We start from the raw sequence: 16,106 nt of genomic DNA, 5'->3' as shown, positions 1-16,106 counted from the left end.
TTGATTTATGACTGAAATTGCTTCCTGGTGGTTGTGCAAATGGGCTGGACAGAGTCAAAACCAGCACCACCACAGCCTCAACCAGGTTAGACTCTTTTCTTTATGACATAAAAGTAGTATTTAGATGATTAGTGTTCATATTAGAGCACAAAAACTGATCATACATGATTTTTTACCTGTTTTTACCAGAATTCAATGAACCATGGAGAACGATTGATTGGAAGTAAGTGATGATATTATACAGAAGATCTTTTAGGTAAACTTTGCCTTCCTGATTTTCCAGCTTTATTTTTATTTCTCTTGACAGACAGAGAGATGTCTTGAAAAAGAAGCTAGAAGAACTCACTTTCAGTAATGAAGATGTGAAGTACATCAAGATCCTGGTTGCTGGAGAAATTGGAGGAGGAAAGTCCAGCTTTATAAACTCAGTAAATAATGTCTTTCAAGAACGGATCACCTCCAGAGCAATAGTTAGTTCATCGCTAGGTAAAAGTTTTACAAGAAAGGTAGGCAATTTTCATTTCTTTCCAAAATCACATAGCCTATCATAAAAGAAACATAATTTTAAAACCAAGTAATTTAAACTAGGTAATTTTACATTTCTTGCATTTTAGTAAAATACACCTTAAAAGTCTCCCATGTAAATTGTGTTATATTTCTGGTCTTTGTAGCTCACATCATACCGCATAGTAAGTGGAGAAAACCCCTTGCCCTATGCCTTCCTAGACATAATGGGCATGGAATCTGCAGTGTTGGCTGGGTCACAACCAGAGGACATCATCAATGCTGTATTTGGCCATGTGAAGGATGGCTATAAAGTAATAAACCACAATATTTTGGAGTATAACACTTTACCATAACATTTCTTTGTGTCCAGTATGTCTAATTTTTGTTTATTTTATTGTATAATTCAGTTTGATGAGTCGGAGCCAATCGCTCAAGGGGATGAACATTACATCAGTGACCCCAACCTCTCTGACCAGGCTTTCTGTCTGGTTTACGTCGTATCTGCTAATGCAATATCACGCATTGATAAGAAACTTATTGACAAGTTGAAGATCATTCGCAGCAGAATCAGTGATAGAAGTAAAACTGAACCCTAACTTTGGATTATGTCTCAAATGTCATGTCTTTTCCTCCACAAAATCTCGTCCACACATGCTCGGTTTAAAAGTCACTGCCTGAGTTTTCTGACGCAGCCTGAGAATGATCACCACAAGGGGGCAGAAGTACACTTGGATGTTTTTTTAAGTTTATAAGAGGAACATGAATTTAAAAATATTACTTGGAATTTTTATATAATTTATATCTACTATATTATAGTACAACCAAAATACTGTCCATATTCAAATTTTAATAAACAGAACTACTTCTAAAACAAAATATACAAATATTGAAGGATGTGTACTTGGAGACATGGAGCCCTGTAAAAACTTCAAATGGTATGTTCCCCTCAAGGTTTTTGTGGTTATGGCCCTGGTTTAAATATGACAGCAATAATACATTTATATGAAAAATATAACTGCACTCACAAAGACAAAATGGTGGTGAAATAAACTTTTTGCAAGTAAGTGTGCAGTCATATTTTTCATATATGTTTGGATCTTTCTTGGCTCGCACCTCAAATTGAGTGTGTTTGTTTATGTTTTGATTAAGCAATAATACTGTAAATTGCCACCATTCTTTCTAATCCACTTGACCCTTGTCCTGATATTTGACATATTGTATATGCTGTTTGTCTAACATTGTATAGATATTCCTCAAGTGATTGTCATGACCAAAATAGATGAAGCGTGTGCATTGGTGAAGAAAGATCTAAGAAAAGTGTATCACAGCAAGAAGATCAAAGAGAAGGTACATCTTCAATTAATGTCATTTCTGATATTAAAGAAAGTAAAGCAGTGTTTCTCAACCAAAGGCCTCAAAGCCAAATGGGGAGGTGGGGGGTTTAAAAAAAATTCAAGGGGCCCTTAAGAGGGTGTTTAGTTAGTAAAAAAAAGACAAAAAGCAAGATGTTTATTAGGGTTTGGTTATTTTTAAATGATATACATAGTTAAAACAAGCTGTAGTATATGTTATTTGTTAGAAATGTTTGGTGAGTGTGGGGGGGCTTAAATTGATAAAGAGAATCTCACTGATCTACAGTCTAATGTTTTCTAGATGCAGACGTGCAGTGACTTGATTGGTGTACCAATGTGCAACATCTTCCCAGTGAAGAACTACCATGAAGAAACTGAAACAAATCCTGATGTTGATGTTCTGATTCTGAAAGCACTGGATCAGATTTTTTATCTTGCTCAGGATCGAATTGATAACTAGTGACATTAAGCCTGTCACCACCTAAAAACATCTTAAGAATGATAAAGATGCTCTTTTCTCTGCATGTTATTGTATGTTTTTTCAATTAAATCTGTTATAAACTCACAGTGATTTTAGATTGATAAGGACTTCATACTGATCAAAAAGCTGTAGAGCTGTGCAAACATTGTATTGGTAATTCATTATCAATGCGTAGCGTGATTTATCACACCAACCCTTATAATAAACATATCATTATACAATACTTATGTTTAAAATGACAAAATTTCTAACTTTGGAGGGGGGGGGGTGTTCCATCCTCAGTTACTATAAGTGGTCTGTCTCTGTAATGTTTTGGAGATCCTGTAAGTCCTGCCTTTTCAAGGAAACAGAAACTGAAAGTGATTTGGGTCTTTGGTCTATTTTTAATTTTATTCATAACTTTTCCTGTTTCAAACAATGATGACAATGGTGTAATAATGAAAACAATGATTCTTATCAAGTGAAGTCAGCTTTGGTGTTACATCTGCAACCCATTTTTTTTTACTTTGGACAAATTATTGAAAAGATTAATACATTATCTGTCTTATATAACATTGCTTGTCTGAAATGTATAGGTAACACATTACACTAAGGTTGTATTTGTTAACATTGGTTATTAATTAGCTAACAATGTACAATACTTCTATAGCATTTATTAATCTTAGTTTCATCCAAACACTATCTTCCAAAACAACTTACAGTGCATTACAAGGTCAGTGTGTTTCCTGGTTTAAACCCATGACCTTTTGTATTGAAATTTTGCTTGCTTACTAATGCTAAGCGAGGAAAGTGATGACCATTGTGGTATAAAAATGAAAAATAAAGTCTCATGCTGCCTTTACGTGCAATGAAGTAAATGTTTAACCAGTGACAATGATTTAAGGCATTTTACAAGCAAATAAACTTCCACAAATACTGTTGACCGTAGTTTACTTTTTAACCAAACCACAAAAGCATGTTTAAATGATCTAAAACACAAATCTATCTTAAGATTAGCCTGCTGTAACATCCAGTGTAATACTGAATGACAGTCATGTGGTCAAATGGCATAAAGGCACAATCCCACTTGTAACCCAGCCAATGTTGTCCTTAAAGCACAACATTTTTCAGTAAAAGGTCAACTTTAAGTGAAGTTTACAGTTAATTGTATATTTATAAATAAAGGCTTTACTAAGAGCTATGCAAGAGGTTTATTTCCTCTCATACTGCATTGCAGTTCACAGTATGACATTAATACAGCAAGAATCTGCTCAGATTTCACTGTCAATCTAACAGTGCCGTCCAACCAAAATCAAAACATAGCTTGGCTGGTTTATCTAGGTGTTTTCGCCAGATTGATCAGAGCATTAATGTTACATTATAATGAAAGTGAAAGTATCACAGATGCTTCCCCCTCCTATAAATAAAGCAGCATCAGTGTGTTATCACTCACACAGGAGAAAAGCACCAGTAGCAGACTTACAGCATAGATAGACCTTCTACAAATCTTGAAAATAAACCAAGGTAAGCAATTTCAAAATAAATTCATTTCAAGTTTAGTTTTAATGGGTCTGAAATCAGCTGTTTTATTGTCTTTCAAGATGAGCTGGAGAACATTAAGCCCATATTCTAGTGTTGTAGGCTACTGTATATTTTAAAATAAAGGAATACAGTCAGGCTATATAACATAACATAACGGAATATATCAGTAATATATTACATCATAGTGCTTAAAGTAGAAATTGTTTCTTTAATTATTTTAAATAAGTCTAAAACATTCACTTTAATTTAAAGTTTACAATACGACGCGCATGCTTCCACACAGCTTTCAAAGCAACCCCAAATTTGCGCAGGCGCGGACACTGTAAACGATTTACCCTTACCCTAATAAAAATTAACCATGATTTTACTACAGTTAAAAAAAACATGATTACTGTAGTAAAACCATGGTAACCACAAAATAACCATGGTTTTGACAACCATGGTTTTCAAAATACATATTTAAATCATGTTTAGTGTAGTAAAACCATGGTTTTGCTAGTAATCAATACACAAAAACATGGTTACTACAGTTTTACCACAATAAAACCATGGTTAGTTTTCGGTAGGGTAGGACAGCACTGATTCGGGTCGTTTACAGGAAAGTCAAGATTTTCTGATCCACAGAAAGAATGTTTAAAGCACAAGATTTCATTCTTGAGGTGACCCCTATGGGCCAAAGTTGGTATTGCATTGCAATTGTTAGCTAGCAAGCAAGAGGCAAAAATTGACTTTTTAAAAGTTTTTTTGTTGGAAGAGGCATTCCTTGAGTAATATAGCTTAATGTAGGCTGCATTCATCCAAATGAATGAGTGATAGTCAGCATTCATTTAATAGCACTAAAATTATAATTATACATATACTATCACAGAGGTCTCCAACTATTTTGTTAGTAATAATAACTAATAACTTTAGATTATAAATTAACATGGACACTGCGGACTATATTAAAAATAAATGTAATAAACTTGCATGATGTGTACTGTAGGACAGTGGTTTTCAAACTGGGGGTCGGGGCCCCCAGGGGGGCCGCGACATGGTGCCAGGGGGGCCCCAATTTTATGACATTTTATGAAATACATTAATTTATCATGAATTCTGTGTAATTAAACCTAAAAAAATAAGGCTACTAACCAAAAGCAGTACTTTTCGTATAATTTGTATAATTTAATGTTTTTTTTATTAAATGTTGAGTTTTAGAACAGTTTTTTTGTCACAAATTTTCTTTGGGGGGCCGCAAAGGAATGCACCGTACACAAGGGGGGCCGCACGCTGAAAAAGTTTGGGAACCACTGCTGTAGGATACGCTCTCAAGCTCTTCCCCTCTTGACAAATATTGCAGCGACACCCGCGCAGCCGCATAAGTTCGAGGGGAGCAACGCTGAAAACTAAACTTACAAACAGTTGCTCAACGCTTAGCATTTTATAAGCAATAGCACAAATAAATACTATAAAATAAACTTTAAAAATGAGTACATTTCATGTTTTTCAGGTTGGTCTTTAAGTTGTCAGGTACAGTACAAAAACTGAATTAAGTAGTTAAATGTAAAATTATATTACATAGTCTGTATAAATTAAATATAGCCTAGATCCAGTGGTGTAGTGCAGGGTATACGCAGGTATACGGAGTATACCCACCTCTTTATTTGATGGCATGGGGTATACCCACTTCTACGGGGGGCATAAATTAAGAGTCTAACCACTTCTCCAGACACCAATACACCACTGCCTAGATCATTTATGCTACTTTAAAAGTGCACGGATCCAACATAGCCCACTATTACACACAGGTTTGATTTCTTGCTTGTGTTCAACTAGACTTAGTATAATCACGCCATTTTTAGATAATTTTCTGTGCTGTCTTTACCGTAGCCTTAATTATATTTTAATGTCAAATGATTTGCTATGGCCCCCTCTGGCCAACCCTAATAACATTTTCTGGGGCACGGATAGTCCACTCAAAAATATTTAATTAATTATTTTTAAATTATTTATGTTACTTTACTTGTTAATATGTTTTATCATTATTTAAAATGTTAACACACATTTTAAGAAATCAAGCTAATATAAAAAACATGTAATAAATATTAAAATTGCGTGCACCATGTTGAAGACCACGTATAAACCAACGATTAACAACATAAGAATTAGGCCTTATTGAAGATTGATCTGAGGATAAATCTTCTGTTCACGATGAATTCTCCAAACGTTGTTATTTATTGCTGTATTTTAATCCACCATCACAGTATGAGACACAACTACTAGTATGCACATCAGTTCTGATCTTTGAAGGAAATATGTCATAATGATATTAGCAAGCTACTTTAAAGATAATAATCTTCCCCCACTTTGACTTATGACTGAAATTGCTCTAAAGGTTTTGGAAATATGGCTGGTAACGTAGACTCAAAACTATTAGTACCACCACAGCCTCAACCAGGTAAGACTCTTTTTATTATGACATAAAAGTAGTATTTTTGTTTGGTGTTAATATTAGAGCGCACAAACACAAACACTGATCATAAAGATCTTTTGATCTGTTTTTCCCAGAATTCAATGAACCATGGAGAAAGTTTGATTGGAAGTAAGTGATTATATACTACAGTAGATTTTTTTAGATAAAGTATACGTTTTTTATTTTTCAAACTTTATTTTTTATTCTCTTGACAGTCAGAGAGATGTCCTGAAAAAGAAGCTCGAAGAATTTACTCTGAGTAATGAAGATGTGAAATATATCAAGATCCTGGTTGCTGGAGAAATTGGAGCAGGAAAGTCCAGCTTTATAAACTCAGTCAATAATGTCTTTCAAGAACGGATCACCTCCAGAGCACTAGTTAGTTCAACTGCTGGGCAAAGTAAAAGTTTTACAACAAAGGTTTTCATCTCCTTCTTCTCAAATAGCCTATCATTAAAATAAACATAATATTAAAACTAAGTAATTAAGTAATTTTTACATTTCTTGTATGTTTAGTAAAATACACATTAAATGTGTCTTCCGAATGTAAATTGTGCTTTATCTCTGGTGTTTGTAGCTCAAACCATCCCGCATTAAAAGTGGAGACAAGTTCTTGCCCTATGTCTTCACAGACATAATGGGCTTAGAACCTAAAGTGTTGGCTGGGTCACAACCAGAGGACATCATCAATGCTGTATTTGGCCATGTGAAGGATGGCTATAAAGTAATAAACCACAATATTTAGTAGAATATCACTTTATCGTAAGAGTTGTTTGTGTCCAGTATGTTTAATGTTTTGTATGTTTTATCTCATAATTCAGTTTGATGAGTCGGAGCCAATCGCTCAAGGGAAGGAACATTACATCAGTGACCCCAACCTCTCTGACCAGGCTTTCTGTCTGGTTTATGTCGTAGCTGCTGATACAATATCATTCACGGATGAGAAACTTATTGACAAGTTGAAGATCATTCGCCACAGAATCAGTGATAGAGGGTAAAACTGAATGCTAAATGACTTTGTTTACTGTTTTCATTATGATCATTTGTCTCAAATGCATATACAGTGGTGTGATAAAGTGTTGCCCCCCTCCAAATGTCTTATTTTATTGCATGTTTGTCCCACTTTAATGTTTCAGATCATCAAACAAATAAAAAAATTAGTCAAAGATAAAACTACGGTGGCCCTGAAGTGCAAACCACAACAACAAATTACTAAACAACAACAACAAATTAAGAAACAACAACAAATTAAAAAAACACTACAACAAATTAAAAAACAATACAACAAATTAGAAAACACCACAACAAATTAAAAAACACTACAACAAATTAAAAAACACCACAACAAATTAAACAGATAAACAGTTAAAAACATCCAGTTTTTAAATGGAGGTTTGTATTGTAAAGGAAAAACAAAATCCAAAACTACATGGCCCTGTGTGAAAAAGTGTTTGCCCCCTTGTTAAAACATAACTTAACTTTGGTTTATTACACCTGAGTTCAGTTTCTCTAGCCACACCCAGGCCTGATTACTGCCAAAATTACCCCAAGAGCGAAGTGATGACTCAACTCAGAGGTCACAAAAGACCCCACAACAACATCCAAAGAACTGCAGGCCTCACTTGCCTCAGTTAAGGTCAGTGTTCATGACTTCACTATAAGAAAAAGACTGGACAAAAATGACCTGCATGGCAGAGATCCAAGAAGAAAACCGCTATTGAGCAAAAAGAACATAAAGGCTCGTCTCAGTTATGCCAAAAATCATCTTGATGATCTCCAAGACTTGGGAAAATACTCTGTGGATGAAACAAGTTGAACTTTTTTGGAAGGTGTGTGTCCCATTATGGCTGGCGTAAAAGTAACACAGCATTTCAGAAAAAGAACATCATACCAACAGTATTGGTAATGTGATGGTCTGGGGCTGCTTGCTGTGATAAATGGAAGCATGAATTCTGCTGTCTACCAAAAATCCTGAAGGATACTGTCCAGTAGAGATGCGCGGATGGGCTATTATTTCATCCGCAACCGAATCACAAAACTCATCATCCGTCCGCCATCCATCCGCACCAACGTTTTCTGACCAGTTTTCAAAACCGCACCCGCCCGCCATCCGCTGACTGGGCGATGCAAGGGGCTGCTGATGACAGCCGCGAGCCTAGAAAGCTCTAGAATATCACCAGTGAACTTAGTCTCCGATCGGCGCACTCAACTTTTTTGTCCTAATTTCTTACCATTGTCGCTTCGGTTTAGGGTTAGATTTACATAAAATGACATCCTTACCTAAACAAACTCTAACCCCAACGTCAGGCGACAATTGGTTAAAGTTTAGACAATATAAAAGAATATGTCTTGTATCTTTTTTTTATAAACCAATACTTAAAGTGACAAATACTTAAAGTGACATATAACGCAATCACCAAATCTAACCCTAAACCGAAGCGACAATGGTTTGAAAATAGGACAAAAAAGTTGAGTAACCAATACGTGACAGTGACACAAACAGAAAACGTGACATGCTCACGTTCAAACGCGGCAATACGTGACATTTTCACGTTGGTCCATATGTGAAATAGTCACGTATTTGCGTGATATGTGCAACAGGTGACACAAATTATGGGTCCTCGGAAGGCTAGACCATCTCATTTCAGTTCTCTTCGCGAACTTTTGAGGCTGCCACCTTGAAAGACAGAGTGCTCATCTTTTAAGGTCGCATGCTTAGAAGGACACAGCTAATAACAAGCATTCGATCCACCACCCGCCCGAAATTAATTAAAATATTATTTTTCGTCACGTTATCCACCAAAACGGAGTCCGCGGCTGTAACCGCCAACCGCGCATCTCTACTGTCCAGCCATCTGTTTGTTCTACAGAAAGACAATGATCCAAAACACACCAGCAAGTCAAATTAAGACTTTGGAGTGGCCTAGTCAAAGTCCTGACCTCAATCCTATTAAAAAGGGGGTTCATGCTTGAAAACCCTTCAATGTGTTTCTCCACAGCGCTGTAACAGACTCATTGCAAGTTATCACAAACACTTGATTGCAGTTGTTTCTGCTAAGGGCGGCCAAACCAGTTATTAGGTTTAGGGGGCAAACACTTTTTCACATTTTTTTTCACACATGTTGTTTTAAATGAAAAGCAGCATGTGTGAAAAAAAATGTGAAAATGTGTTTGTCCCCTAAACTTAATAACTGGTTACCTAATAAATTGTGTTCACTTGTGTTATCTTTGACTAATATTTAAATTTGTTTCATGTTCTGAAACATTAAAGTGTGACAAATATGCAATAACATAAGAAGGGGGGGGGATTCTTTTTCACACTACTGTATAATGTATGTTCATTACAGACCTGACAATCCATAAAAAGCAAGGCCATAAGACCATCATCTCATAATTTTTAAAATTACATTTTTCTGCAGAAATCCTATGAATTTTAATTTGTAGGTTACTGAGCAATGATTTATTTTTGATATATGGTGATTCTGGATTTCAAAGGTTGTTGTAACCACAGCTTGAACATTGGGAGGACCAAAACATCCAGGACTATATGTATCAATATACTATATATCAGATAGCAATAATCATACGTCCATCCGCACACTGTAAAAAATGTCTGTAGAAATTACAGCATTAATGGGTATTACTGGCAACTAGCTGCCAGTAACTTACTGTAGATTTTACATTTATGTTATTTACTGGCAACATTTCGTTCAAAGTTAAATGAACATGAAACATTTTCAGACTTTATCTTCTACAGTAAGTTACTGCCAACCAGCTGCATAATTACAGCAAATGTTTTACAGTGTGATGTTTGACATATTATATATGCTGTTTGTCATTCATTGTAGATATTCCTCAAGTCATTGTCATGACCAAAATAGATGAAGCATGTCCATTGGTGAAGAATGATCTAAGAAAGGTGTATCACAGCAAGAAGATCAAAGAGAAGGTACATCATTCATCTACAATTTCATTTCTGATATTAAAAAAAGTAGGGTAACACTTTACTTGAAGGGTTACTGAGATAACATCTTCATAATCATGACATGAATTTATGCACGTATATGACAACTGTCATTAAGTGTCATTCGCTCAATTGTGTCATTTTTAATGCAAAGATGAAGTTGTTTGAGATGTCTTTGTTATGACAACTTGATATAAATCAATACATCATAACTTGTCATAAATCTGTCATAAACATGACATAGCAGATAAATTATCAAAATTAAGGAACTACCCGCTTTATGAGTTAACATTACATTAAACTGTCATGTGTTTTGATACCATTATAATTGTGTCTGACCACTTTTTTACAATTTGATGCAAATTGAACTCGTCGTTAAAATATCATTAAGTGTTGATACTCTGTCAAATAGTTTTATAACAGCTTCATGTAAATTCTTAATTTCAAAATTGTTTTATTTTATCCAGGTGTTTAGGAAATAAAATCAATCATCCAATAATGCATGAGGCTGTTATTTTACAGTTTTATTCTGTAAATACAAAGACTTGTTAATGATTAATGTTCATTAACAAGTCTTTGTTTTAAATGTAACATTTAACTTTGAATAATCTTTTCCCGTAAATATCATCCATTTAAATCTACAGTAAGTTACTGGAAACAGCTGCCAGTAATACTGTGATTTCTACACTGATTTTTTACAGTATATTTTATTTGTGAGAAATGTTTGGTGAATGGAGGATCTTAAAGTGATAAAGGTTGAGAATCTCACTGATCTACAGTCTAATGTTCTTAATGATATTATGTTTTCTAGATGCAGACGTGCAGTGACTTGATTGGTGTACCAATGTGCAACATCTTCCCAGTGAAGAACTACCATGATGAGATTGACACAAATCCTGATGTTGATGTTCTGATTCTGAAAGCACTGGATCAGATTGTTTATCTTGCTCATGATCGACTTGATAGCAGCAGTGGCTGGTGAGAGAAAGAGATATTGCTCTTTTCTCTGTGTTAAAATAAAAGAGCTATTAATGATTATTATTGCGTCACCAATCTAAAAATCATAGAGTTTATTCTATGGGGAAAATGAATGTTTTTTTGTCCAACTAACTTCTGGGTTGGCCTACAAAAATGTCATCAAAACAATACCATCCCTCTCTATTCAGAAATGTGAGTTTCGGGCACGTGCGATAAACTAAAGACTGTGGCCCAGATGTGGCTCACTTTGTGTAAATTTAAGGAATCACTGTGTTTGAAACCTATTTGTTTGTTTAACTTTAGTGAAATGTGCTTTGAACACGTAATGTTGACAAAATATACATAAATTGAATTATTAAAAATTAGCTGTATAAAATCTGTATCACTAACCATTCAGGGCTACTAACAGTTAACACAAACACAACACTGAGAATATTAATCTTCTTTCAGAAAAATCTAATAAATAGAAAAATATCAGATGTTACTTGATTAAATACACCCAACATCTCTACTGTTAATAATTTTTTTTCTTTCTGTTAATAAAATACACTTTTATGCTATAATGGTTATATTGTTTATTAACTTACAGAGTAAAACCACATACACTATATTAAGGTTGATTGAGTTGTGAATATTTGAGTCGAGGTGTAAACAGCAGGGAAAACAGGGTTATTCTATAGCAACTGTATATATACACTATTCTTCTTGTGAGCTCTAGTCTTTGTCTGGTCTTGTGCTTTGTATGCTGTGTATTACCCTGTGTGTCATCGTTGTGAATAAAAGCATCTTGCATTTTGTATTCCTGTCTCCATTGTGGTACATTGTGTAAGTTATATTGTGACAGACAGTATGCATTTTAACTAGACAACAAAAAAACGAATGTTTTGGTGCAAATAGCTGCCTCTTCCTGGATTTAGGGAGGTGCAGCAAACTCGCCTGACCTTTATAAAGAGGAAGATGCGATATGCCCAACATATCCTCCAAGCCATACGACTGTTTTGGTCGTTTGTCCATTCCCTCAAATACGACCAATAGAGGCGTTTATTAAATTAGAGCCTCTACCAGCCAGAGGTGAAACTTTATACACTCACCTAAAGGATAATTAGGAACACCATATACTAATACTGTGTTTGACCCCCTTTCACGTTCAGAACTGCCTTAATTCTATGTGGCATTGATTCAACAAGGTGCTGAAAGCATTTTTTTAGAAATGTTGATAGGATATTGATAGGATAGCATCTTGCAGTTGATGGAGATTTGTGGGATGCACATCCAGGGCACAAAGCTCCCTTTCCACCACATCCCAAAGATGCTCTTTTAGGTTGAGATCTGGTGACTGTGGGGGCCATTTTAGTACATTGAACTCATTGTCATGTTCAAGAAACCAATTTGAAATTATTCGAGCTTTGTGATATAGTGCATTATCTTGCTGGAAGTAGCCATCAGAGGATCAGTACATGGTGGTCATAAAGGGATGGACATGGTCAGAAACAATGCTCAGGTAGGCCGTGGCATTTAAACGATGCCCAATTTGGCACTAAGGGGCCTGTCGTATTATGGTGCTTACACAAACAAACTATTAGGTCGTAATTTTTGTAGGACAGTATGGATATGCCAAACCCAACAATGCAGAAGAGCTAAAGGCCACTATCAGAGCAACCTGTGCTCTCATAAGACCTGAGCAGTGCCACAGACTGATTGACTCCATCAGGAGTGCTGATTTTACAGCATTGCTGCAGTAATTCAGGCAAAAGGAGCCCCAACGAAGTATTGAGTGCTGTACATGGTCATACTTTTCATGTTTATACTTTTCAGTTGGCCAAGATTTATAAAATCCTTTCTTTGTATTGATCTGAAGTTCTAATTTTCTGAGATACTGAATTTTGGATTTTCCTTAGTTGTCAGTTATAATCATCAGGATTAAAGAAATACAGAGTATGATTTTATGCTTTAGAATTTAGTGAAGTAAAATTTTTCCAAAGAAAAAAATTGGAAAGTTGGAAATTCCTAATAGAACGAACGTGTCATATCTGAACCCAGCAGACTGTCCCATCATGCGGTGTGCACAGGCCCCCGAATGGTGGAGGTCAATCACCTCCCAGACCCTTGCGGGCAACAGCCCATTTCCATCACAGGGGCGACTCTCCCTCCAGAATTATCCCTTGGCCGTTCAGAAGAGTAAGGGGAGCTATCCGGACTTTCTGGCCAGTGAATACCTGGTGGCCGGTCTCAACAATCCTCCACCGGTTCCGGAACGAGAGTGCCTGGTTTCCCTGCCCTATTGGGGGATGGTGGACCGCCTCGCTCATCGGCAACAGTCCCGGGGTGAGAGGGTGTCCCCTCAGGCCAAGGTCAGCCCACTGCCTTCCATTCCAGAGGGACTTGTCGTTCGAGTATTGACGCAGGAGGGATCGGCGTCCTCTGTTTCAGCCCCCAAAGACTCTGTTCAAGTCATCAGCCTGTGGGGAAACGCTAGCAGAGCATTTCGTGGGAGTCGACTTCTGAAGGGTCCTCCCTGGATCCTGTCACTTCTTCCGCAGTGCTTCCCCTGTCTCGGCTCTCCAGCCGGCCGCAGAGCTTCCACTGTCTGGACTCTCCAGCCAGCCGCAGCGCCTCACCTGTATCGGCTCTCCAGCCAGCCGCAGTGCCTCTTGTCTTGGCTCCTGTCTCGCGTCCGATGCCAACCACAGCGTCCCCTCTTTTTGTCCCTGTTTTCTCTTCACCATCAGCCACACCCACATCACCCTTCCCTATCTCAATGCCATCCAGCTGCTCATCTCCTGTTTCGAAGACCCCCGGACCACCCTCTATTTCCGGCTCACCCTCACCTTTCCCATTTCCTGTTTCCCCTCAACCCTCTAACCCTGCCCTTTCCCCTTCTGTCCTGCCACCCTTTGTTGGTCCCCCCAAAAACCCCATCAAGCTTCCCCGGCCTACACGGACCAAGCCCTCAGCCACCACATGTGGATCCAAGATGGTGACCACCCGCTAAACCTGCATCAAACCAGCATAGACCAGCAAAATATCCCATGCTGGTCCATGCTGGTTTGATGCTGTTTTACAACCGGGCTTAGTTTTTGGTATCTTCTCGTGGTTTTTGTCTTGTATGCAGTCTGTCTTGTCTTGTGTCTCTCCTTGAGGGTTGCCAGGTGGCATCCCTTGAAGGGGGGGTACTGTCAGGATCCTGCCGAAACCTTGTGTCGTTTTTCATGTTTAGTCAGTATGGCAGGGTTCTGACAGTACAAGTTTTGTGTGGGAAATGCGTGGTTTGTATTCTGAATGCTAATTTTCCCTTGTCTCTGCACTTTTTACCCGATCCCTTACCTGTTATGATTTTCACCTGTTCCCCTCGTCAATTCTCCTTATTTAAAATCCTAAGCCCTGCCTCCCAAACCGCATACTTCTATACTATATAGTAGGCGAAAAGCACTACTTCTCGTACTCTTTGCCTACTATATAGACGGGTTTCTTGGCGACGTCATCACTGCTTGCGCGTGCAACCGAGAGGCCGAAAGACGAGACGTGCCTTGTGTGGTAGGCTAGTAGTGGTGTCTGTAAGTCAAAATGCCAAGAAGTTGTTGCATGGATAATAGTACCAACAGAGCCAGTGCTGGGTGTCTGATGTTAACATACCAGTAGATGCGACTATTACGTTACTAGCCTAACATTATAAATCATACATGTATCACAGTAACACTGCAAAAATAAAGACAAAAAACAGTTCCAACTAAAATCAAGTTTTATTTATATACAAACAATAAACACAGCTTCAATACTTAAGGTTGTTGCAGTAGCGGACCAGCTCACCATTCAGGGTTTCTGCCTCCTGGATGTGCGCGCACCCTGTAATGTTGGTAAACCAGCCCATCTATAGTATGGAAATAGGCGGTTTGTAATGCAGCACTTGTGTTTTCTGTTCAGTAGGCCTACACGTTCATTTTGTAATCCTGTGTCCATACTGTGTGATCTTGCCTGCGAGTATTTGGTTAGTGTTAGTATCTAGTTAGGGTGGCCATCCGTGGCAGGTCCGCCGGACGCGTCCCAAACATGTTTTCGGTGCGTTCTCCGGAAGTTGCGTTGCTCGACGTCATCGAGGTTCTCACATTTCAGTTAAAATACATTAGAAAATTAAGATTTATTTCTTTTAAGACATACAACCATTGTAGTTTCATTCATGCTGTCGACCAACGCGACTTCTGGAGAACGTACCGAAAACATGTTCGGGATGTGTCTGGCAGAACTGGCATGAATGGCCACCCTATATCTAGTCTGTCATTTGTTAAGTTAATTGGTAGTTTTCTTGTCAAGTTTAGTGTAAGTTAAGTGTTGATCCTGTCTTGTTTTGCCCCCTCATGGGTTTTGTTTTCCCTATTTATTTGTTCAATAAAGTCCTGTATTGTTCACCCTTGTCTGCGCTTGGGTTCATCCGTTGGAATTTCCTAACAATAAGTGAAATGTGTTTTCTACAGCAATATTTTTACTGAACATTCAGAAATAATGTTTTATAAAAGTTTTAAAATAATGAAATACAATATTTCTCTTTTTACATAACAAGCAAAAAAGTAAAAATTGTTTTAAACATTGTATGAACATTAAAACATGACATTGTCATAACGTTTAAAATGTTAGAATGTAACATTCCTTTACGTTTAGACAACCCAGACACGTTCTTAGAACGTTTAAAACACTTTTTATGTTGGCAAAGTTTTTGGAAACATTGGGAACTTTCAAGGAACGTTCTCAGATTTTTCTCTGTTAGCTGGGCATGCACATCTATTATCCGTGTTAGTAAGTATCTTTTACAAAACACAAAGTTAATATTAGTACTTGAACAATTCCATTTAAATTTAC

At 37.1% G+C, this 16,106-nt stretch overlaps 1 protein-coding gene across 2 annotated transcripts in view; it reads left to right on the top strand.

Moving 5' to 3' along the window:
* Window positions 1-3,730: 3,730 nt before the first annotated feature.
* LOC129445112 (interferon-induced protein 44) overlaps window positions 3,731-16,106 on the top strand; it is an 89,563-nt gene continuing 77,187 nt past the window's right edge. The window contains exons 1-8 of one of the 2 annotated variants that reach the window (XM_073866288.1): window positions 3,744-3,843; window positions 6,236-6,298; window positions 6,409-6,442; window positions 6,529-6,733; window positions 6,891-7,037; window positions 7,135-7,306; window positions 10,162-10,262; window positions 11,089-11,311. In XM_073866288.1, coding sequence (XP_073722389.1) covers window positions 6,247-6,298; window positions 6,409-6,442; window positions 6,529-6,733; window positions 6,891-7,037; window positions 7,135-7,306; window positions 10,162-10,262; window positions 11,089-11,259 — 882 coding nt within the window. In that variant the 5' untranslated portion in view covers window positions 3,744-3,843; window positions 6,236-6,246 and the 3' untranslated portion in view covers window positions 11,260-11,311. Of the gene's footprint in view, window positions 3,844-6,235; window positions 6,299-6,408; window positions 6,443-6,528; window positions 6,734-6,890; window positions 7,038-7,134; window positions 7,307-10,161; window positions 10,263-11,088; window positions 11,312-16,106 lie in introns of those variants that run through there. The other variant, XM_073866286.1, reaches the window with a different exon arrangement.

The sequence above is a fragment of the Misgurnus anguillicaudatus genome, chromosome 3 (assembly GCF_027580225.2).
Source record: "Misgurnus anguillicaudatus chromosome 3, ASM2758022v2, whole genome shotgun sequence".
In the NCBI taxonomy this organism is placed as follows: Eukaryota; Metazoa; Chordata; class Actinopteri; order Cypriniformes; family Cobitidae; genus Misgurnus; species Misgurnus anguillicaudatus.
Note: the sequence above shows the minus strand (reverse complement) of the source record. Positions and strands in the feature narration are given on the sequence as shown.